At 55.6% G+C, this 24,318-nt stretch overlaps 2 protein-coding genes across 3 annotated transcripts in view; both read right to left on the reverse strand.

Moving 5' to 3' along the window:
• PLCG2 (phospholipase C gamma 2) overlaps positions 1-10,308 on the reverse strand; it is a 202,838-nt gene extending 192,530 nt beyond the window's left edge. Inside the window, exon 1 of one of the 2 annotated variants that reach the window (XM_082366318.1) lies at positions 10,289-10,308. The gene's annotated coding sequence lies outside the window, so the exon portion shown is untranslated. Of the gene's footprint in view, positions 1-10,272 lie in introns of both variants that reach the window. The other variant, XM_082366316.1, reaches the window with a different exon arrangement.
• A 1,521-nt stretch (positions 10,309-11,829) lies between these two features.
• The window catches only part of CMIP (c-Maf inducing protein), a 237,991-nt gene continuing 225,502 nt past the window's right edge, over positions 11,830-24,318 (reverse strand). The window contains exons 14-21 of the mRNA XM_082366336.1: positions 23,921-24,028; positions 21,174-21,290; positions 19,654-19,794; positions 18,783-18,830; positions 17,581-17,727; positions 16,639-16,744; positions 15,486-15,556; positions 11,830-13,834 (exon numbers count right to left, since the gene is read on the reverse strand). Coding sequence (XP_082222462.1) covers positions 13,781-13,834; positions 15,486-15,556; positions 16,639-16,744; positions 17,581-17,727; positions 18,783-18,830; positions 19,654-19,794; positions 21,174-21,290; positions 23,921-24,028 — 792 coding nt within the window. The 3' untranslated portion in view covers positions 11,830-13,780. The remainder of the gene's footprint in view (positions 13,835-15,485; positions 15,557-16,638; positions 16,745-17,580; positions 17,728-18,782; positions 18,831-19,653; positions 19,795-21,173; positions 21,291-23,920; positions 24,029-24,318) is intronic.

The raw sequence follows: 24,318 nt of genomic DNA on the forward strand, positions 1-24,318 counted from the left end.
AACCTACCCACCCCCCTCCCTTGGCCACCACTGTGGGGAAGGGCCACAGCCTGAGCTGTTTTACACCAAGACATCTCCCAGACTGCAAGACAGGAGCGTGTCTGGGTGACAGGCTTGGGGACAGGATGGAGAGCTGGAGGGCCCCCCTCCCGGTACTGGTACCCTGCCCTCTCCCGGACCGTGCTCTGGGGCAGAGCCCCAGGCCCGCAGGGTTCAGGGCTGTTCTTCCTGCTTCCCTCAACCCTGCAGAGCCTTCCCTGTCCGGGGGTCTCCAGCAGCTGCAACACGTGCTGCTGGAAGGGGGGGGGTCTCCATGGCAACACTGACGTCATGGACCTGGAGTCCCAGAACGCTGCCTCCCGCCCCCACCATGGCCTGGTGCAGCCCTAGCCTCATTCTGCAGCAGCTGGGACCTCAGGGGCGTTGGAGCTGCCACCCTGCCCTCCGCTGGGTCTCGTCCTGGCCACGGGAGGCAGACAGCTGTGAACAGGGCCAGCCAGGTCTCACCTGCTAGCCACCTTCCCGATGCCCCTTTGTCCTCAAAGCACTCTCAGCTGGCTGCCAGCTCAAGAGACCTTACTTCCTGTTTCATTAACAGGAAACCCCGGAGAAAGCACATCTTAATACAATGTGGGAGGTGAGGTGCTGGCCTCAGCCCCCAAATGCTAACCGCGCCTGAGGACTAAGACCTAAGGGCCTGGCCTGTCTCTCCTGCTCCACACTCCTCCTCCCGGCTCCTGGCAGTCTGCCCCTCCCAAGTGCCAGCCACTGCCTCAGGGCCTCCACCCTTGCTCTTCCCTCTCCCTGGAAGGCTGTTCCCTCCTCCATCTCCCCTCGGGGCTGGTCCTTCCCGGCTCCTTCTCCAGGTCAGCTCTCTGCTGCCCTGGGAGGTGCTCCCTCCAGCCTGTACTTCCTTTTAGCTCCATAGATACACCGCCTTGATGGAAAATATCTGTGGGATTAGTCTAATGGTTGCCTCCTCCCTCAGGCTGTATGTGGTGGAGGACAGGGTTTACTGTATTCACTCCTGAGTCCCCAGTGTGCCTGGCACACAGTAGGTACTCAATACATTAAAAAAGAAAACAAAAAAAACAGGCTTATTGAGATATATTTCACATACAATCCACCCAAGTAACGTGTACAATTCCATGTTTTTTAGCATATTTACAGAGCCGTGCAGACATCACCAAGAGTCAATTTTAGAACATGTTCATCACCAAAAAGAAACCTCTGCCCTTCAGCTCTCACCTCCCGGTCCCCTGACCCCTCGGCCCTAAGCAACCATTAGTTGACTTTCTGCCTCCAGAGAGTTCCCTGCGTCAGACAACTGGAATGTAAAGCATGTGGACCCTGGCTTCTTTCAGTTACCAGTGCTTTCCAGGCTCAGTGTATACATTTTTGCTCAATGAATGAAAGGCTATGGGAAGCAAAGGAAAGGTGCTCTCCTGGTGGGATGATGGGCAGCGGGAGGACGGACCTGGGTCTGTTATGGGATCCACATCTAAGAAGGGACAGACTCTGAACGAGACTATGGCCTGGCTGCCCCAGAGACACACTTGCTTGGCTCAACATCAAGATTCCAGTCTCGCTGCCCAACCCCTGACAGTGGATGTAGGTCAGATGCCCACTGCCCCTCGGTTCATCCGCAGAGCTCCTTTCCTGTCTTCACATCGGAGTTTTTCATTCATTCATTCGTTTATGCCACAGAAATGCAGGGTTATGATCTATAAGTCTTTCTCTTGTAAATGAATATACTTTTCTTTAAAAAAAAATCAAAATAGACAGATGCTTGCTTTCCAGGGTGACTTGAGGCCAGACCCTCAAACCTGGCAGCTCTGGACATTAATTCTGCAGGAGGCCCCCACAGGGGGTCCAGCCTTTCCTGCATGGGGTCCCTCACGGGGGGCTCTTAAACAGGAGGGAAGGGGGCAGGGCACAACCTTTAAAAGAATAACATAGCCCAAAGACACGACATATTTGGTTCTAATCAGTTTAGGTCCAAGATGGCGGTCCACTTCCAGTGGACCTTGAGCCTCATTATGCCCTCATTGTGACACATCAGCTAAATGACACACCCATAGGTGCCACGACAGTTCCAAGGCTGACCATAAAGGTCCAAAAGTGGGCGATAGCCCAATTCCTGGAAATCTCCACCCTTTCCCCCAAAATAGCTGGAATACTCCTCCTACCCATTAGCCTATGAAATTACCCACCCCTATAAAAACTGACAATCCCATACCCTGGGACCACTCTCGCCTTCTGAGATGGCCCACACTCTGTCTGTGGAGTGTGTGTCTCTCTAAATAAATCCACTTCTTACCTATCACTTTGTCTCTCACTGAATTCTTTCTGCGACGAGACATCAAGAACCTGAGCTTCATTAAGTCCTGAGACCAGGTGTGTGATCTCAGGTAAAAGACCGTGGGTTCAAGTCCCAATCTGAGGGGACTTCCCTGGTGGTCCAGTGGCTAAGACTCCACACCCCCAATGCAGGGGGCCCGGCTTCGATCCCTGGTCAGGGAACTAGATCCCACATGCTGCAACTAAGAGCTCACATGCTGCAATTAAAGATCCCACATGCCACAACTAAGACCCGACGCAGGCAAACAAATAAATAAATAAATATTAGAAAAAGAAAAAGTCCCAATCTGAGATGCACGGTTTCAGCTCTGGGGTGGCCTTGAAACTGAGCAGCACCCTGTGGGGCTCCCCCAGGTACAAGCCCCATCTGTGTCCCCTGTTTCTTGTTTGTAGGAAGTAGGCTTTATTCAGCCTCCTTGACCTTCTCTGAGTTCCAAAGGTCAGATCCAAACAGTTGCTAAGCAGGGAAGGGAAGGCACACAGAAACAAGGGAGGAGCAGTCAAGAAACAATAGTGCAGCCTTGCGGCAGGGTCCTGGTTCCTCCTCAAGGAATATACATAACAATATCCTTGAGTTCTTCTGCAGAAACTTAGGCCCCCACCCAGGTGGAGGATGGTAACTTCAGGCTGAGCGCAAGATTCCTGAAGCACCGCCCTGTTACCTCACCACCAACCAATCAGACGAAAGTCACACACCCCGCAGCCCTCCCACCAAATTTTGCCTATTAAAAACTCCTCCGCCCGCCCCCCCCCCCCACACCGCCCGTCAGGGGCTTCCCTGGTGGTGCAGTGGTTAAGAATCTGCCTGCTAATGCAGGGCACATGGGTTCGAGCCCTGGTCTGGGAAGATCCCACATGCAACGGAGCCACTCGCCTCCAGCTAGAGGAATCCCTAGCAACAAAGAACCAACACAGCCATAAATAAATAAATTTATTAAAAAAAAAAACAACTTCTCCCCCAGACCATATGGAATTTCGTTTTCTTTTTTTTTTTAATATTTACTCATTTATTTGGCTGTACCGGGTCTTAGTTGCGGCACGTGAGATCTTTAGTTGCAGCATGCGGGCTCTCATTTGCAGCATGCGAGATCTAGTTCCCCGACCAGGGATCGAACCCGTGTCCCCTGCGTTGGGAGCGTGGTGTCTTAACCACTGGAGCACCAGGAAGTCCCAGGATTTCAGGGGTTTTGACCATGAGCCACCTGTTCTCCTTGCTTGGCCCTGCGCTAAACTTTTCTCTGCTCCAAACGCCACTGTTTTCGTTTGTTTGCCCTCACTGTACATCGGGCACGTGAACCTGTAACAGCCTCTGAATTCACACCATCTCAGTAAAAACCATTTATGGGTGTGTAAGTGCTGGCTCCAGTCCTGTCCCCTTGCTGCTCTCCCCACTTCCCACCGAGTTGCCACTGCCCCTGCTCCTGGTTTATGGAAATTCTGGAACCATGCTGTACACACAAGAGCCACTGGCCACATAAGGCTGCTACTGGGCACTTGAACATGATTGGTCCTTACTGAGATGCCCCGGAAGGGCAAATTACACACCGGGTTTCAAAGACTTTGTAATAAAAAAAAAAAAAAGAGGAATGTAAAATATCTCAATAATTTTTATATTGATTGCAGGTTGAAATGTTTGGGCATGTTAGGGTAAGAGACATATATTATTAAAATGAATGTGGCCTGTGTTTACTTTAACTTTTAAAAATGTGGCTACGAGCACACTTTACATGTGTGGCTTGTGTTCTATTTCTCTAGGACAGTACTAGTCTTGAAGAGCCGCCCACCAGGGGACACAGCCCCCAACCCCGTGGCCGTGGTGGACACCGCTGGAACTCCAGGCCTGTGAGGGGCTTAAGATGCATCCACCAAAAACCCCACCTCCCACCCCAGCAAATCCCCTGTAGCCGGTGGGTGGGGGAAGCCCCAGACAGGAGCTGCTGTTGAGACCAAGCAGGACCCTGTGGGGCTCCTGGACACAGAAGCCTTTCTGTGTCCCCTGTTTCTTGTTTGTAGGTCAAGGGATACACGTAACAACATCTTTGAGCTCTTTACAGAACTAAAACCCCCAACAAATGGAAGATGCTAGCATTCTTCATTCCAGAGAAGATCACAGTTTGATAACCTCGAGAAGCTCATCAAGAGATCACCTGAGGCCAGATCAAAGGAACCAGAAAAGCTCATCAGGAGCTTTTCTGAGACCAGATTAAAGGAGTGCAGGCCCTGCACACACCTTGATCCTTATCAGCAACTCTGCCCTTGAACCATCGCTCTAAAACTCCTCACCAAATCCTCCCGGGTTGGGACACAGTTTTTCAGGGCACGAGCTCACTGTGTCCCCCTTTGCCTGGCAAAGCAATAAAGCTATTCTTTTCTACTTCATCCAAAACTGTCTCTGAGATTCGATTCGGCACCGGTTGCACAGAGGCCAAGTTTTCGGCAACACTGTGAGGGGTAAGTTGTGCCCAGCAAGCTGCTAAGATTCCAGAACCCCGTTACTTGAACCTCCTTCCCACTGGATCTGACAGCCCCTTCCCCTCCCTGGCAAATCAGAGAGGAGACGCAGCCCAGTGTTTTAGGGGTGTCAGCTCCTTGTCCCTACCCTTACATCAGAGGAAAAACAGCCAAGATGTCTGTCACCAGGAGCTTGGTGGAGACCTTCCAGCCCGTCCTTGGCCTCCTGCTTCTTTGATGACCGCAAGTGCTCTGGGGAAGGTTTCATTTCTAGAGGTGACTCTGAAAGGCAGGTTGCAATACCCTGATGAGTGCAATCAGGGAGCACGTGGATTTCATCTCCCTGACAAATCTGGGAGAGGCTAGCCCAGGCTTGCCTTATTCAGCATTACCGTGGAACAGGAGGGAAAGTCAGCCTTGAGGTTTTCAAGGCCCCATCCAAATCTGGATAGAGTACACTGAAAAATAAAGCCAAGTCACCTATCCTGCCATGTACAGCTGTGCAGGTTGGGCACTGTACAAGGGTGCCGAATTTTGAAGTATGTTTATTACATAAACTTGAATATTTACTATGACAAATTTCCAGCAGGTGGCAGTAGAGTGTTTTGAGGAGGCGACACAACCATTCACCAAGAGGCTTCAGAAGGATGGACAAGTATGGCTCTGATTGGAGATGCCATGGTGGCACTGGCACCCCTTATGCTCCCCAGCCCAGACAAGCAGAGAGGAGCAGCAGCCACCTTGTCATTTAAAAAATTCTGTTTTGATGCCACTTAAGAAAAAAACTGATGCAAAATGCAAATAAAAGAAACCACTTTAAAGTGGCATTTCGAACATTCACAGTGTTGCACAATCACCACCTCTATCTAGCTCCAAAAATTTTTCACCACTGGCGGGCTGCACCCCGCAGGCCTATAAGGCCTGCACTCGCCCAGCTTTAAGATGGAGGAAAGAGCCCAGAGTCAGCAACAGAGACATCAAAGGTTTACTGGATGGGGGAGCTTACATGTCTGAAGCAAGGTCCTGGAGCAACGTCGCACCGAGCAAAACCCCACCGTTGTGGCTCCTGGCGGGCAGGACACGGCGGCAGGCTTTGCTCCTGGGGGCCGGGGGAGGTTACCAGTTATAGGGGAAATGACCTCAAGTGGGCTCATTGGTTACCAGGGAAACCAGCAGAGGGACACCGGGCCTTTGATAAGAACAATCACCAGCTGGGGCCCGGGGCAAGTACACATAGGAAGGTCAATCAGGTGAGTAGGGTGTAGGGGAAGCAGGCCCTGGTCGGCAGGGGTTGGACAGAGAGCAAGAGAAAAGCCACCTTGAGTGGCCTGACCATACGTTCACCCCCAAATAAAACCCCATACCCATTAAGCAGTCACTCCCCAGCCACTGGTAAACACCAATCTGCTTTCTCCCTATACAGATTTGCCTATTCTATTATTTCATATAAATGGAATCATACAATATGTGGTCTTTTGTGTCTGGCTTATTTAACTTGGCAAAAGGTTCTGAAGATTCATCCATGTTGGAGCGTGTATCAGTGCTTCATTCCTTTTCATGGATGGATAAGAGTCCATTGTCTATATATACCATGTTTACTTATCTGTTCATCTACGGATGGGCATTTGGATTATTTCCACTTGCTGCCACTTTTATAAAGTTGATGTGGGGCTTTCTCTGGTGGTCCAGTGGTTAAGACTCCATGCTTCCAATGCAGAGGGCGTGGGTTCGATCCCTACTCAGGGGAACTAAGATCCCACATGCTGTGCAGCCAAAAAAAAAAAGTTGATGTGTAACGAACACAGTAAATTACACGAATCTTAAGTGTAGAGCTCCACGAGTGTGTAAACATCTGTGTATCAAGATGTAGCGCATTTTCAGCACCCCAGAAGATTCCCTCCTACCTTCCTCATCAATAACAACCCCTACCTTGCAGAGATAACCACCACTGTGACCTCTGTAACCACAGATGACTTGTGCCTCTTCATGAACTTTACATAAATGGAATCATACAGCAAACCCTCAATTGTGTCTGGCTCCTTTCACACAACATAACGTCTGTCCAATTCGTTCACGCCATTGTGTGGATCCGTTGGATCTTTTTCTCTTTTTCTGCAGAAGCCTCTCATATGGACATGTCACCATGTATTTACTCTTCCTCCTGTTGATGGAGGCATTGGCGTCGTCCGCTGTATGTCTGTTCCACAGTTAGTTTATTCATTTTCCCGTTAGTGGACATTTGGGCTGTTTCCACTTTGGGCTATTACGAATAACACTGCTATAAACATTCTTGTTTGTGTCTTCGGTGGACACGTGAGCTCAGCTCTCTCAGGCGTCTACCCAGGAGCGGAGCTGCGTGGTCACGGGGTCAGCAGATGTTTAGCTTTAGTAGATATGCTTCCCAAAGCGGGAGAACCAATTTCTACTCCTGCCAGCAAAGTCTGAGAGCTTCTGTCAGCCGCCACTCCCACCTCTGAAAATGGGTGCAAGCTGATTCTGGGGGCCCCTGTCGCAGAGCTCTTCCAGCTCAGCTGGGAGGCACCTGTGTTGCTAAGGTCGGGACAAGAATACCCGGTGACCTGGTATCCCTGGGAGGGATGTCCCAGCCTGTCGTAGAGACGCTGCCCTCCATCTCGCCCCTCTGTCCCCTGGCGCAGTCAGTCACTGTCTTAGTTTGGGTCTCCCCAGAAGCAGGCTCTGCGATAACTATTCCAGCAAAGGTAGCTTATTTGGGAAGCGGTCCCAGGAACCACGAATGGGACCATGGGAAAGTGAGGGGAGAAGGGCAGGAAGTCCTAACAAGCAAGTCAGCCCAGGGGGCAGCTGGAGATTAATCGCAGGGAAGGACTCCAGGAATCAGGGAGGAAAAGGAGCCTTGGAGGTCTCCGCCCCCACCAGGAGCCAGAGACCAGGGGCATTTACACACCAGCTCCCCCTGCCACGAGGGCTGCGGCCAGGCAGAGGTGCAATTCTGGGCCTCACAGAGCCTCAGGGAATAAGCCAAGAAACCGAACTTCACCCTTCACTCCTTGCTGGCCCTCCTTCCATACCTATCGCCACGTTCTACAGTCTTACTCCTAAGCTTCTCTTGAATTTGTTTCTCCACGTGGTCCAAGCCACAGCCTCAGCCCCATCCACTCACCAGTCAGCAGTGGAGAGATCTTCCCATAATGCCTGGGTCATAAGCTTGCTTTGATCCCCAGCTCCCTGCGTGACCTTGAGCAAGAGACCCAGCCTGTTCTGGCCTCCACTTCCCCATTGGTCAAGAGGGATCATGTTAGCACCTGCCTCATAGACTTGCCAGGAGGAGTAAATGAGTTCAGACCTATAAAACCCTGTTACCATGCCTGGAGTGTAGTAGGTGCTGTATACACGCTTTGTCAGCAAATGGATAAGATCATTGCAACGTCCTTACAATCATTCATAGCCCTTGGGGTAAATCCCAGACTTTGATCAATAAATATGACTAACAAGACACTGGCTGGTCTCACCTCACACCTTCCCCCTGTGATATGCTGAGTGGTGGCCCCAGAAAGTACCTTCACCTGGAACCAGTGACCAGGAACTCATATGGAAAAAGAGTCTTCTTTGCAGATCACGTAATCATGCTAAGGATCTGGCCATGAGATCATCCTGGATCATCCAGGTGGGCCCTAAATCTAATGTCACATGTCCTTACAATAGAAAGGCAGAGGGAAATGTGAGCTGGAGAAGAGGAGGAACCACACGAAACAGAGGCAGAGATGGGAGTGATGCAGCTGCCAGTCAGGAACGCCAGTAGCCACGAGAAGCTGGAAGGGAGAAGGAAAGGTTTCTCCTCTACAGTCTTCAGAGGGAGCAGTGGAAGCACGAAGTCCTAACCACTGGACCGCCAGGGAATTCCCCCTGCCGACATCTTGATTTTGGACTTCTGGTCTCCAGAAGCAGAATACATTTCTGTGTTTTCAGCCACCGGGTTTGTGGTACTTTTTGTGGCAGCCCTGGAAAACGGATGCACTCTGTGTTTTAGGGCTGCTGTGAAAAAGCACCACAAACTGGGGGGCTTAAAATAACAGAAGTGTATTCTTTCACAGTTCTGGGGGCCAGGAAACCAAATTCAAGGTGTTGGCAGGGCTGGTTTTTTCTGAGGGCTGTGAGGGAGAGTCTGTTCCCGGCCTCTCTCCCGGCTTCTGGTGGCTTACTGGCCATCTTTGGCGTGTTAGAGACATCATTCTAGTCTCTGCCCTCATCTTCACATGGCCTTCTGCCCGTGTGCCTGTCTCTTCAGATCAATTTCCTGCTGTGCACGTCTGCTCCTGTGACCAAATTTCCCCTTTTTACAAGGACACCAGCCATACTGGATTAGGGCCCACCCTAATGACCTCATTTTAACTTGAATACTCTGTAAAGACTTTATTTCCAAATAAGGCCACACTCTCAGGTACTAAGGACTTCAACATCTCTCTTTTAAGAGACACAATTCAAGGATAACACCCACCGCCCCGCCCCCATGCCCACCATGCTTTCCATCGGCAGGTCCCAACACAGATCCCGCTCCGGTCTGTCGCCACGTCTTTGCACACTCCCCTTTCCTCTCTGATGATGTGACAAACGTCCTCATTCTTCACTGTCAACAATACCACCTCCTCCAGGAAGCGCTCCCCCTCCCGACTCCCAAAGCCTGGGTTAGCTGCCACCCTCCATGCCCACCATAGCTTCCTGTCGTAGCATCTGTCACACAATATCAGGGCTGCCTGACTGATTGCCAGCATGTGCCAGGTCACTGGGGCCCTGGAGGGCGAGGGCCATGTCTCGTGCTTCTTCTAGCATGTTTTCTAGAACGTGCTAGCACCTGCTAGAAGCAGGTGTTCAATAAGGAAGAGTTGAATGCACGAATGAATGAGGCCAGGCCCTTATCCAAGGCTCTCTGACCCCTTTCCCGGCTGGCCTTTAGAGAAACTTCTAGCAGTCTGTCAGACACAAATGACAACCAGGTTCCCACGTGATACAACTCCAGGGCGTACCATTCACACTGTAGTCCAAGTGACTGGAGGACAGCTCATTCTAAAGTAGGCACTGTTTGAGTGTGGCAACCTGGAGAAGTGCATCAGGCTGGCCTGCGGACCACAGAGCTCAGATCCCACTAATCCAGTGGCCACTCTCTTGGGAGTGCTTCTCCCTGCCCCCATTTCAGGATCTGCCCTGAAATTTCCTGATGAACATCCCTCCCCAGCTCAAGGACCTAGCGCTCCACTGGGCTCTCACTGGGCCCCTCACCATCAGCTGTGGGGGGAGGGGTGAGGGGGGGAGAGGGGGAGAGGGGGGAGTTGCACGTCTGTTACGGGAGGAACAGGTAGGGTCCTGGCATGAAACAGAAGACCCACTCTGGTGGGTTCTGGAAAGTACGTGAGGAAGGGCTAGCTCTGGAGGGGCGGTGCCGGTTAGGTAATTGACAAGGGACGCTGAGGTCCCGGAACTTACACCAGGGGTCTCTTACCACGTGCAGGTCAGCAGGGTGAGAGGAAGACGCGGTGTAACTCAGTTTCTGCAGGAGGAGGGCGAGTTGGTGACCTTCCGGGCCAGTGGACGGGCGGGGTTAAGGAAAGTGAGGCACGCGGGGTGGGCGGGGTTAAGGGACGTGAGGCACGTGGGGTGGGCGGGGCTAAGAAATGTGAGGCACCTGAAGCTCACAGCCCATAGGTCCTACCAGGCCAAGGCTGGGGGGAGGGGGGTGGGGGGGTACCTGAGCTCACAGAGGGAGGCCGATTCTGCAAGAAAAGCACGGGGGAGGAAACGCCCTGATTCTCTCTTCCCGCGTCCCTGCCTCTCTGCCAGGTAGCCAGCATTCTCCAGGCTCAGCCGGAGGAGCCCAGGTGACAGGGTGGGGAGGAGGGCTGAGGACAGGTGCCTGCAGGGTCCTACCTTTTCCATCTAGCAGTGATGAGCGCCTGCTGAGCCAGGCCCTCTTCTGGGTGGGAAGATTCAGAGACGGCAGGTTGCGGTGCCTCACAGCCCCGTGTCTCGGCCCGCAGCTGGCTGTCGTGAAGCCAAGGCCATCTGGCCTGAGGACCGGAGCTCCTGCAGCTCGCCCGCCACCCCTGCAAGTCCAGGACCCTTCTTGTTCTCACGCAGGGCACCTGGCTTCCCTGAGTGGCCGGAGGTCGTCATGTGGGTCAGCTGACAGGCCGCACACCTGAGGGATGTAGAGGCCTCGGGGAGTGAGGAGGCCAGGGGAGGGGGAGGTGTGCGGAGAGGCAGGGAGGCAGCAGGGGTAGGAAGAGGGTGTGGGGTTATCAGGGGGCGGTGAGGGGGTTACACCAGTTGTCCTTGGGAGAGGGATGAGGGGCCTGGCTGGAAGGGCGGGGTGGGGGGCGGATGGAGGTGCAGGGGGAGGAGGAGACTCAGCAACATAGCAGCAGTTGGCTGGCCGTGGGGCAGGGTGAGTGATGGAGCCGTGGGGCAGGGTGGAGGTGAAAGTTACATTTCTTCTTATCTGGGGGAGGAGCCAGCTGGCTGGATGCGTCTAGGCGCTGGACCTCCGGGAGCCCGCCACAGACCAGAAGCATCCACGTCAGCCAGAGCGTCTCAGAAATGCAGAGTCTTGGTCCCCACCCAGACCCTGGGGATCAGAACCCGCGTTTTCTGGAGACTCTCACTGGACTAGAGCTTCTGTGACGCCCTTCCGCACAGCAGTCTAGGTGGACGGCCGGGCTCTACCCTGGGGGTGACTCTTTCCCCCCCGGGGACATTAGGCCCCATCTGGAGACATTTTCAGTTGTTAGAATGGCAGTGGGCAGTGGAGGGGTACTCCTGGCATCTAGTGGGTCAGGGCTGGCGGGGGCCTGCTCAACATCCTTTGATGCCCAGGGTGGCCTCACGACAAAGGAAGATCTGCCCCCTAACGCGCCAGGGTGAGGAGTCCTGGACGCTCGAAGAGGGTGTCCGGGCTCTGCCGTGAGCCCCCGACTCTCTGCCTAGGTCTCATCCCTTCCCATCCCCCTGGGAGGCCCCCTCAAAGCCACACAGATAGGCCAGATGTCAATGAGTCACTTACAGTTTATTTTTGCCTGAAAGTATTTCACATCTCTGAACACAGCTACGTGACAGTAGTATTAACCATCAGGAAAAGCAACAGTGCGAAGGGAAAAGGTGGCATGTCTCGGCTCTTCTTTTTTTTTTTTTTTTTTTCTTTTTAAATTTTTTTTTTTTTTGCTTCTGCTTCTTCCTGCACCAGAGTGCTGTAAAGTATGGGACCGAAGGGGAGCGAATAAAACCAAACAACAGAAAACAACAACAACAACAACAACAAAAAACACGAAACGGAACACACTCACACGCACACACGAAATCAAACCTGGCACGGAAAATGAATTAAGACTGAAACCCAATTTCTTTTTTTTTCCTTTTTTAAAAAAATGAGGGCATAGTCGGGGGGTAATAAAGTCTACCTAGCAAAGTATAAAACGACAAAAGCATGGTTTCCATTGAATAAGATTAAATATATATAAAACAATTACATTGACTGGGGGTTAGGTCTGGAGGTGCCGAAGGGGGGCTGTGTTTGTGCTAAACCAACAGAAGAAGGGGCTTGGGGGAGAGGGGACCCCAAGTAAACCATGAGGGCTGTTTTGTACAGTGAGGGCTTGTTTATAAAAGAAACAGAGGTTGGTGTGTCTTTGGGGCAGGTGTGGGGACGGAGGGGGCAGAAGGGGCGTCTGCGCTGCAGTGGTCACATTCGTGGGCGGGGTGGGCAGTCAGGCTGGTGGAGGCGACGTCTCTCTTCTCCCAAGAGACCATGCAGAGAGGCGGGCATGCATGAGGGGACCGCGGAGGCACAGGACGGCGGGGAGGCCACAGGTCGCAGAGCCTCGGCGGGGACGGGGGCAGCAGAGGCCACCACCGCAGATGGGAGAGCTCCGGGGCAGGGGGCGGGGCAGCTCTCCTGCGGGACGGACGGGAGGACAGTTTAGCACCCTCCCCCTCCAAATGTGTAAAAGGGGGCCGAGAGAAAGCTGGGGTCGTAGAGGAGCAAGACGACGATGTGGGGACCCCACTTCTCCTCCCCCAGCTGACCTCCACCCCGTGAGGAAACCGGAGACTTCTGGGATCGAAACGCACGGTGGCGTGGCGGGCAGAGGGATGGACGGACAGACCGACAAGAGAGCGTTAGCATAGAGAATCCATTACGAAAAAGCAATTAATTTTCCAAGGAGGTTCTTTTTTTTTTTTTTTTTTTCCGTCTGTTTGTTTCCTTTAAAAAAATAACAAGAATACTACTACCACTACCCTGACAGCTGACTGGTTTGTACAGTACTACACGCCAGGGGCGGCCGGCGGGCGGGCGGGCGGGCGGGTCAAAGACTTCATAAATAAGAAGCAGGTCCCAGACCTGCAATTTGTCAAACGTTTCTTAAATAGGCGCATTATTTAAATCTTATGTACAACAAGAATCACTTTGCATAGCAATGGCGAGGACACAGGACGGGTTGTGGGTGTGATGACGTGACCGGGTCTTGTCCGATGGCGATGGCGACGGTGGGGCGAGTTCTCGGCAGGGCCTCGGAGGGAGAAAGCATCCTTCCTTGGCCTCCAGGCCCATCGGGGTTGCGTGACGATGGCATCAGAGTTGACTCTTCCCACATGGCATTGAACACAGAGGCAAAGAAAATCCACAAAGGGTCCCCCCTCCCCAAGCGCCCCCATCCCCACCCTCTCCCCGACCCGCTGCCGCTCCTCTGGTTGCTACAAAGTCCGTTTTAGATCAGGTCAAGGTTTCCGATTATGAAGCTAAAAGAATTAGGTGGGGGCTGGGCGTGCTTACGGACCCCCCTCCCCACCCCCTCCCCCCTCCGCCCTCCGCCCCCAGAAAGACTCCCCCGTCTATCTCACAGCCAGGACGCGGGGTGGGACCCCGAGACCCGCTGCTCTACAGCTATTAGTCAAGAGTTGCGTGTCGCAGTTGCAAACTCCTTCCTGCCGAGCGGGATTTTCACCAGGCTTCCGTGTAGCGGACGTCCACCTCCTTCAGGTTGGGAAGCTTGGCCTGTGGGGGAGCAAGAAGGATCCAGTCCCTTCCAGAGCCTGGTGGCGCAGAGCTCCACGCCCCACCCCCCGGCGGCTGGCGTTCCCACCGTGCCCTCCCCACTTTGTCACCATCGGGGGCTCCCGAGCCCAGAGCTGGGGAACCTCCGGGAGAACCAAGCAGGTGGCACACGGCTCCAGAGAAAGCAGGTGACAGCTGCTGGGGAGTCCACGTTCCCACCCCAGAGAGGCTTCGGATCACTGGCTCTGGGGGCAGGAAACCCAGGACGTGAGCCCCCCGCCACTGTCACTTGCAGGCCACCTGCCCTTGGGTAGAGCCCTGGCCTCCCGGAGCCGGCTTCCTCATCTGTGGAGGGAATCCGAGTCCCGTCCCTGGCTCACAGGACGGGCCGAGGGACTAAATACCAAACACAGGGCAAACCCAGAGCACCCGGTCCGGTCCGAGACAGTGCCTGTGCCCTCAGGGCTGTCAGGAGTTGGGCGGGGAGAATGAAGAGGGATCCATAAGCTGCAGGTTCCTGGCGGGTGGGTGGCGATCCTTCCCACTCAGGCTCCCCCACGTGGATCTGTGGCCAGACTACAGGATCCCACCTGCTGCTCCTCAGGGCGGCTTCCAGCTCCCCATCCCTGCCCCCCATCCCTGCCACCCAGACGCGCTTCTGCTCTGCCTTCCTTTATGAACAGTTGACTTTTTCTTTACAAGCCTTCGCTGTACGGAGAGGCTACCAACTGGTCTCCTGCCTTTACTTCCCGCCTCCCCAGCTTCCTGGGCACTGGCCTGCCCGGCAGACTCACTTTACCCACTCCTTTCTGTGCAGGCTCTTCCGCCCCAATGAACGGAGCTGACAGTCCCCTCCCTGCTGGCCCCTGAGCCCTGTCCTGCTTCAGTCTGCTGCGCGTGTCTGTCTGCCGGGACTGAGCTCCCTCCTGGGCAGGGGCGAGCCCGCCGCACCTCGGCGTCCCTGTCCCCAGCGCAAGCCTGCCACACAGACGGCGTCTGGAGGCTTGGCCAGTGAATGCGCCCCAGGCTGCAGGCCTGGCTGTGTTGGAGGGGAAGCTGAGCGGGGGAGGCCCTGCTGGAGGTGGGCTTCCAGGGCGCCCAGGGGCCGGCGCGCTCCTGGCCCAGCCCTTCCTTCCCAGGGTGCTGGCTCTGCGGCCGAGGCCAGTCCTCCGGGCCCAGGATGAGGGGGCGGCAGGAGCCTGCCGAAGGCCCAGCCCCTCCAGCCCTGACGAGACATGCGTTTTTACAAACAAAATGTGCCCACCTTTTAAGTGATATTAAGTTGCCAACCTAGCCCAGCCTGCTGGTCCTGGATCTCACCTGTGTGACTGCACCAGCCCTGCAAACCTTCTCCATGCTGCTACCCCTTGCTTGTACTCTCCCTCAAAAATCCTGTTTTCCACATAACAGCCAGAACAAGCTTTTAAAAGCGGAACTCACTACCCTGCTTAGAGCCTCTGAAAGCTTTCTCCTGAACTTGGATGAGATCCAGAGTCCTCCCGTGACCTGTGAGGGCTTACTCGGTCTGGCTCCAGTCTCTCCTCTCACCTTCTAGTCACGTTGGCTACAAAGTCGGTTCGTACCAACACTTTCTGCCTCAGGACCTTTGCACTTGCAAAGGAAGGAAGGAAGGAGGGAAGAAAGGGATTACCTTCAGGTCTTCGTAGGTGTCCGCTGAGAGCTTGGTGCTGTTCATGTTTAAGCTGCAGAGACTCTTCATGGCTGTCCAGGGACAGACAGACAGACACAGTCATTAGGTCAGTGGGACCCCACAAGAGGCAGTTGCAGGTACAGGATGGAAAAGCTGGGGGCGGACTGAGTTGCTGAGGCCTCTGGTTAGGAGACGGGGTCGGGGAGGTGGGGTTTCAGAGGCACAGCCCGGGACCATTAGGTAGAGAAGGGTCTATTTCAGGCAGGAGCTGATCTGAATTGGGCCCACGTTCTCCCCTTGCCCTCTGAGCCTCTCTCCCTTCTGGTCCCTCTGTCATGTCCCTCCACTGCCTGTACCCCAAATGTCCCCAGAACTGGCCTGCCACACTGCAGACAGTGGACCCCGCTGTGATGCTAAACCTCATCCTCTCTGCCCTCCGTTACCCCGTCACCTGCCCCCAGCCACTCCCAAGCCACCCAGAACGTGCCGACGACCTTGCAGGAGTCATGCCCACTGCCCAGCATGCCTCCCCCTCGGTCAATTCTGACATATGTGTCTTTCACCCCCAGATCCAGTCACCTCCCTGGGAAGCCTTCCTGGATTCCTCCCAGCTGAGGCCCGGGGCCTCTCATCTAAACCAATGGACCTGGAAAATGGGAAATGCAGATTTCCAGGCTCAACATCACCCAAGATTTGAGTTTAGTAGATTAGGGTCAGGGTACAGAAGTCGGCAGTTCTAGGTGCCTCGAGTATTTTGTGGCTCCTTCTACTAGGGCGGTGCTTCTCAAACTTTAATGTGCGTGAGAGTCACCCGGCACTTTGTTACAGTGCAGTTTCTGAGTCAGCAGGTCTGGGGCAGGGCCCGAGAATTTGCATTTCTAACCAACTCCCGGGTGAAGGCTGTGGCTGGGGCTGCAGCTGCTGCGGCGGGTCAGGGGAGCACGATCGCCCTCAGGGGCTGTGACGGTGTCGGGAGGGCACGGGTTGGGCCTCACTCATTCTTCCTTTCTCCGCTAGAGCATCAGCTCCACGAGGGCAGGGGTATTTCCGCCTGGCACGGAGGAGGTGCTCCGGGAGCACAGTGCACGGTGCACGGTGCCCAGCCTGCCGCGTGAATGGAGGAAGGGAGGAAGGGATGGACGGATGGACTCACAGCTGAGAGCCAGCAGGCCGGCGTCGGTGACGGGCGTCTCGCACAGGTTCAGCACCTGGAGCATCGTGAGGTGTTCCGACAGGAGCCGCAGGCCGGCGTCTCCAAACTGTGGGGCAGAGACCTTCTCAGCCTGGAGACCGACGCTGGCTGCCCCCAGGCACCCGGGGCGATGACCCCGAGGCAGGGGCAGCGGCGGACAAAGGAGACAGGACAAAGCCCAGGCCTGAGGCCCATGGCCTCCACGCCTCAGGGCCTGGGCCGCTCTCGCTTCTCTCCAGAGACTCCAGTGCCCTGACCGGGTTCAAATCCAGCTGCTGCCGGTGCCGTGGGCCAGACAAGGGCCCCCCTGGAGTCGGTGTTGCCATCTGTCAAGGGTGGCTTTGAACTCAGTGACTCGTGGCTACTAGCGGGAGCCGAGGTGGCCCTTCCCTGGGCGGGACAGCGGGACAGCAGGGCAGCTGGCAACGCCCGGGTTCTCTTCTGTGAGACGAGGGTGTCGGCAGGGCCTGCACCTCACGGTGGAGTGGAGACCACACGTGCTGGTACGTGTTTAACAGCCCAATCGGTACTGAGCACGGGCAGCGAGCGCCGTGCGCTGTGGTCATTATTACACGGAGGAGACCCACCAGCCGCCTGCACACCCCCTGGGCAGGGGTGTGAGACCTGTGTCACGTGTCAGCTGTGCCGGGCACGTCCCTGCTCTGGGCCTTGGCGACTCCAACTGTGGGACGGGCCACTGGGCTTCGCGAGGGGCTAAACCTTCTCTGGCCTGGGACCCTCTGGGGGACGTGGGCGCTGAGCCGTGGAGGAGGCGTGGTGATCAAGCGACTGGACCCGTGGGTTCTGGGCAGAAAGCCAGCCATGGAGGAGGGTGCGGGGCAGGTCTGGGGCAGGGGTGCACAGTGGGCACGGAGGAGGGCGCAGGGGGCAGGCCATATGTACCTGAGTGGACCACAGGTTTAGCTGCTTGAGAGAAGGCAGTTTGATGAGGTGCTCAGCGCAGGCACTGGTTACGTTGGTGAAGGCCAAACTGAGGTTCTCCAGGTTTCCGAAGGAGCCAGAGCTCAGCAAACGGGCCAAGTCAGCATCCTGCAGACGGGACGGGCAGGCGGGGTCTCAGGAGGCCTGGGGCTGCCAGCAGCTCCCCGAGGCCCTGAGCCTCCCCTCCCCAGCCCCACAGAAAGCTGTGGCGGGGAGGAGAGCATGGTCCAGTGGGTTGGGACAAAACGGGGTGTCAGGGAGGGCGCGGCCGCCTCCACGTCTCCGTGGTGGCAGCTGCCTAGCTGGAGAAAGCCTTCGGAGCTGACTCACAGCCTGAGTCACCAGTGGGGTGTTCCGAGGCCACGTCCCTCCCGCAGGCGTGTGCGTGCACGTGTGTCCGACCGTCTCACTTTCCCAGGCAGGAGCTTGCGCCCATTTCCCACCCGCAAACACTGAGGCCCTTTCAAGGAGTATGTGAGCGCTAGACTCTGAGGTCACTGAGGGTCCCTTCCATCTTTGTGATAGAATCCTTGAGTTTTAGCTGCCAACTGGCTGCCCTGGATTAAGGCTAATCTCCCAGCTAGGTGGGGCCACGTGCTGAACCTGGACAACGGTATACAAGCAGACGTGTCCCACAGAACTTCCAGGAAGGTCCTTAAAGGGAAGGGGCATGTTCCTCTTTGCCTCTTCCTCCTTCCTCCTGGCTTGAATGGAGATAAGATGGCTGGAGCTTGAGCAGCCAGTTTGGACTATGAGGTGGAAGCTATGTGCCAAGGACAGTGGGGCAGCAGGATAGAAGGAACTAAGATCCCTGAAGACCTTGTAAAATGGGGAAGGAAAGAGACACCAACCTGATAGGCTTCTTGTCATAAGATAACATGAACTACCAGCACAATTTATCTGGTACGTGAATCCTCAACGTATATGAGCTATTATTGTCATCATTATGAATAACTGGTAACATATTAACATTGATATCAACAATAATCTTTATCATAATGTTTGGTTTCCTGCAACCCAGTTCCCTCCTAGGGAGGGAAGTACCATAGGGTCCCTGTTCACCTCCTCCCATCACCTCCAGCAGACACTGTATGCTGTTCCCCACCAGGGAGGATACCCCACTTCTTCCCTCCCAGCCCTGCAGAAGAATGAAACCAACTCACTGTGGACTTGGAGGGCAGTGTTAGCCTGGTGGGCCCGCCTTTCCTTTGCTGCAAGAGAAGCCAGACTGGTTACGACCCACTTTTCCCTGAGCCCTCACCCGGTACCCGCACCTCCAGTAACACCTCTCATGGCACTGTTTGTACTTCTTGGTAGTGGCAGGCAACATGGTGGTCTCTGTCTCAGGGGCAGACCCCGAGGCCAGGTCTGAGGGCAGGTGGTTTATCAGAGAGGCGACCCCAAGAAACCCCAGCAGGGGAGCGGGGAACTGAGACCACAAAGGCCCCTAAAGGAAGAGGCTGTGATCACCCCAGCTCCCCCTGGGCCTCTGGGAAATGGTGGCGAAGTCACATCTCACAGAGAGACCCCACCTCTCCTGCCAGTCACTGCTTGAGAGCTGCTCCAGGAGACTAGGGGGCGTGAATTCTCCACCCCTTCCGTCCTGCTGTGCCCGCGGACAGAGAAAGCCCTTTGGCCAGGAGGGACGGGTGCTGGTGTTCGGAAATCAAGCCCCGTGCCCTGAAATGAAGGGCCTGAGGGAAGTCGGGGGGGGGAGGGGTAGGGAGGGAGGGGGGGAGGGAGGAGGTGCACAGACAGCCACTGGCAGGCTTGGCTCGGAGGGTGACACAGGATGTGGCCGTGACCAGGCCCATACGGGCTGTTTGACTTTGGGCCACAGACTCAGCCTCTCTGATCATCTGCAAAGCGGCGGGCGGCAATCCCGACCTCTCCGGGTCTGGCGGAGGAGTCAGTGAGGTGGAGGCCCGCACAGGTGCCACGGTCCCTGGGCTCTGCCCTGCTCACTGCAGCCACGCTCTCGCTGCCGGGCAGCGGAGCCCCGGGGCCAGGCCGGGCCGCCGGGCGTGCACTCACCAGCTCCTTCAGCTCGCGCTGCCGGTCGCACAGCTGCTCATACATGCGCTTCCCCACGCCCGTGCTCTCCAGGGTCGAGATGATCTGCAGCTGCGTGTCGTTGTTGTCGATGATGTTGTACTCCAGCATCAAGCACAGGATCTGCCGAGAGCCGGGAGGCGGGTTACCGCCAGCCCGAGACTCTGGGCGGGGCTGGTCCTCGAAGGCGCGGAGGCCTGAACCCTCGGCCTGTCCCAAGAGCCCCTCACGCCTGGGGAGGGGGCCAAGCTCGGCTCACCCATACGCTCCCAGGTCCTGTTCTCTCCCCGCTCTCTGCACTTCCGGCTGTGCGATGCTGGGGGGATCGCCTGCCCCAGTGTCCCCTCTGTGTAACGGGAACATTAGTGCACACGCACTCAGCGCGTGGTAGCTCCTGGTTAACACTTGTGGGCACGATGCACGCCGGGCCCCTATGGCCTGGTAGAGCCCGAAAGACAAGACACCTCTTTCTATCCCTTGCTTTGCCACGGAAAGCTCTGGGAGTCAAATTCTTTGATGCGCTCCCTGCTGAGAGGTGAAGTCTAATTCTCATCCCCTTGACTATGGGCCCGGCCTCGGTGACTCACTTCCTTTTTTTAATTAAAAAAAAAAAAAAAAATATATATATATATATGTATTTATTTATTTGACTGCACTGGGTCTTAGTTGCGGCATGTGGGATCTAGTTCCCTGACCAGGGATCGAACCCATGCCCCCTGCATTGGGAGCGTGGAGTCTTAACCACTGGACCACCAGGGAAGTCCCGGGGACCGACTTCTAATGGCCAGAAAGTGGCAGAAGTGATGCTGCCTCACTTCTGAGGCTGAGTCAGGAAAAGAGATTTAGCTTCTGCCAGGTCTCTTTGGACAGTGGCTCTGGAAGCCCCAGGCTTCTGGGGACTTTGGGGGAGACAGAGGTGACATGAGTGCCCGGGGCTGATGTGTGCTCCTTGGTGAGTGGGAAGGCTACGACCAAGGCTGCTGTGTGGACGGCGGCCTGGCAGCCCCAGCTGCTCCAGCCTCCGCTGGTCGAGTCCCCTCGGGCCAGCGCCAGACGCGTGAGGGAAGCAGCCTTGGGAGGACCTAGCCCACCCCCATCTGACTGCGACCCCATGAGACACTCAGAGTGAGAAGTGGTCAGCTGAGTCCAGTCATCCCAAGACCCATGAGCAAATAAATGAGCATTATTGTTTGAAGCCCCCATTTGGGGGTGGTCTGTTCTGCAGCAACAGACAAATGGAACAGAAACCTGCCCAATCGATCCCCTTGGACCCACGTGGATCACAAGTGAAATTAAAATGAAATTAGCAGATGGTCTGATGAAGGTCTCCCGCTCCCGCTAAGCTCAGGAGGGCTGGGGCTGTGCCTGCCTCGTCCGCTGCTGTGTCCCCAGCTCTTGTAATAACTCGGGGCTCCTAGAAGCTCCTAGAAGGTGCTCCATCAACAAGGATGAAGTCCTGGGAGAGTCGGCAACCTTACCAGGGACTCGGGCCAGCTCCTTACCTCCACCATGGTCTGGTTCCCCCTCAGTGCCAGGAGCATGCAGGGTCCCAGCTTGTTTTCTGCCAGGGAGAGCAGGAATTTTTTGGTCTTGTAACAGGAGCCCATGAGGATGTGCACCTGTGAGGGGAGATGGGCCAGGTGAAGGGCAGTGACCGCCATGGGCTGTGGCCCGTGGTGCCTGCCTTCTGCATGCTACAAGGATCATGAGACCAGAAGACACTGATCAGACACACCCCATGCCCAGTCTGGACACTGCATCTGAAACGATCACCAGACTCTCCCCAGTGGATTCAAAGGACCCCTCCCTGACACCAGCTCCCATGTGGATGAACCTCGAGGGCATTGTGCTGCGTGAAGTAAGCCAGTCACAGAAGGACATATCCTGTAGGGTCCCACTCATGGGAGGGACCTAGGGTCAGACTACAGAGACAGAAAGGAGAAGCGGTGGTGGGGTGGGGTGTTGGGGCTGGGGGAGGGCGTGGGGAGCTACTGTTTATAGTGGGGACAGTTGCAGTTTGGGAAGATGATGTTGGATGAAGTTTGGAGATGGATGGTGGTGGTGACTGCAGAACACTGTCGATGCACTTGATGCTACAGAACTGTACACTTAAAAATGGTTCAGGTGGGCAGAAATTAACACAACATTGTAAATCAACTACACTTCGATAAAAATATTTTTAAAAATGGTTAAGGTGGTAAGATTTATGTTACATATGTTTTATCCCCGCTCCGTACACACACACAAAAGCCCCCTCTCCCGCCCGCCTCGGGACTCTGCTGACATCTGGCCCTCTGGGTCTTGGCACTGTCAAACCTGGCGGAAACTTCTCGGCAGCCCCTGCTTAGGGTGCACAGGCCCACCCCTCACACGCAGGGCAGGGAACAGTACAGAGCCCCGTCTCCCCTTCCCAAGCCCCCTGTGAGTCCCAAAGGTATTCTGAGTGATCGCCTGCCCCAGGAAGCCAAGAACTGGCAAATTCTGCTCCATCTTGGGTTATCTGCAGGGAGGCCATTAAGAAAAGTGTGTTTCTTTCTGGTGCATCTGGAGATGGGTGCCCAAGGGCAAGGGTCCCCAACCAACAGCTGGGAGGCCCAAACACCTGGTTTGCTCTCCCCCTGACTTCACATTAGAGCAAATGCCCTTCTGTGGTTGGAAACGGCAGCCTAATCAAGGGGACCTCATCTGTGCCATGTGTCTCCACGGAAACGACGCATCACCATCCAGGGGCTGCCTGCTTCCTTCCCCACGTATATTCTTTTCTGCTCCATCACCAACAACTCTGGCATACAAATGCAATCTCTCAGGCTGGGGAGCTGCCAGCTCCCTGACTTCTCTCTCTCACAGTCCCCGCACCAAAGGGTGGGGGTGGGGGGACCACGGGGCATTGCCATGGTGAAGCTGTGACATCAGAGCAGAGAAGCCTGTGAGAGGTGGTGCAGGCAGGCAAGGCCAGCATTTCCAGGACACACAGGGCACTCAAAGGGGACACGTCAGGCAGCAGGCGAGGAGTGGAGAGCAAGTGCGTAAGGAAAGGAACCTAAAAATAAGCCCCTTTCCAGAGAGGATCCAGAGGCAGTGCTGGGGTCTGTCGTCACTGCGCAAACGCTGCCAAGTTCGCTGCGGAGAGCGTTGTGAGCTGCTCACCCCACTGAACCGGCTGCCCAGTAGGGATGAGAATAACCACACCCGTCACTTCTGCGCACTCACTGTGCGCTAGGCCCTGGCCCGGTGCCTCGCATATATTATCACAGGCAATCACCATGGTAATCCCGAGACGCCAGGACTACACTCCCCGTTTCACAGACGAGGAAACCAAAGCCCCGAGAGGCAAGTTACTGATCCGAGGTCATCAGGCTAGCGTGTAGCAGGGCTGCAACCTTAGCCATGGCTGGCCTAGGCTTGCGCCTTCTCAAGCTCTGGAACATGAGTGACTGTGGAACGGAGTTGGTTTGGTCAGCAAGTGGGCTAGGTGAGGTTGCCGGCCGCCTAGAGGAGCATCTGCCCTGGGGAAGGGGCATCTGTGCCTCCTTTCACAAGATGGACACTCTTTGCTACTGGAAGAAAGGCCGGCTCTGGACAGCGTGGGCCTGGCCGAGGGAGGAACTTGGAGGCCGGAGGCCTGCGTGACCTCGGGCAAGCCACTGCACCTCTCTGTGCCTGTTTCCACACAGAGGTAGAGTTAAGGGATAGGGCTGCCGTGAAGATTAAGAAAGATTGTGCGTGTGAGGTGTCGGTCCCAGTGCACAAGGAAAGTATCAGGAGTCACCAAGGATGGGGTTATTGGTCTGGTGATCTCAGATCCCTCATCTCCAAGGTGGGCCGGTCATCCTGACCTTGGCGAATCGGGGCAAGGATCAGACGAGCTGACGGATGGATCTGCAGCGCCTTCTAGGATACCTGTGCCCATTACGCGCTCGGTCCCTTGAACAAAGCAATGCGCTACAGTGAACCCGGTGAGCTTGGGCAGTTAACACCTGTAACGTCTGGAAGATGGGGTAGTAGGAAGTGTCCCTCCTCACATTGCTGGGGGAGCCTTTGGCTCGGTGCCTGCTCAGGTAAGAGATGAGGAAGTGACCCTTGTGGCCGGCGTCACCATCACCATCTTCATCACCAGCATCCTTTCCGCCTGGGAATTCCAGGGCTGGCCCCGGCGGGCTCGGGGGGCGGCTCTCTCACTGGTCAGGGGCGTGGAAGCCAGTGTGCCCGCCCTCGGCCCCGGTCACTCCCACCCCCACCCATCACGTACCATGCTGGCGAACAGCTCTCCGTCATCGTCGCAGGCCACCCCTCCGGGGCTGTAGAGCTGAAACCAGCCGTCCTTGCCGGCTCGCACGCTCAGCAGGCACGAGTGGACCTGCCGCAGGGGGAGAGCGCTTGGTCAGCCGCTGCAGACCCACGACGACGGTGGTCCACGATCCACACACGCAAACGGCAAAGGCCCAGGCAAGTCCCCCAGTTAAGGAACTGGTTTAACTTAGTTTAGTCCAGACCCGCCCAGCCTTCTACTAAATTCCACGGAAGGCCTTTTGGGAAAAACTCTGATATCCATAAACAGGGGAACTCCAGCTCCTCGGGATGGAGGGCCGGGCCCTGGCTTGTTTAGTTGCCCTGAATAAAGCAAGTCTGTGGCCAAGCTGGGGTAGA

This window comes from Balaenoptera borealis, assembly GCF_965194805.1.
Source record: "Balaenoptera borealis genome assembly, chromosome: 19".
NCBI classification, from domain to species: domain Eukaryota; kingdom Metazoa; phylum Chordata; class Mammalia; order Artiodactyla; family Balaenopteridae; genus Balaenoptera; species Balaenoptera borealis.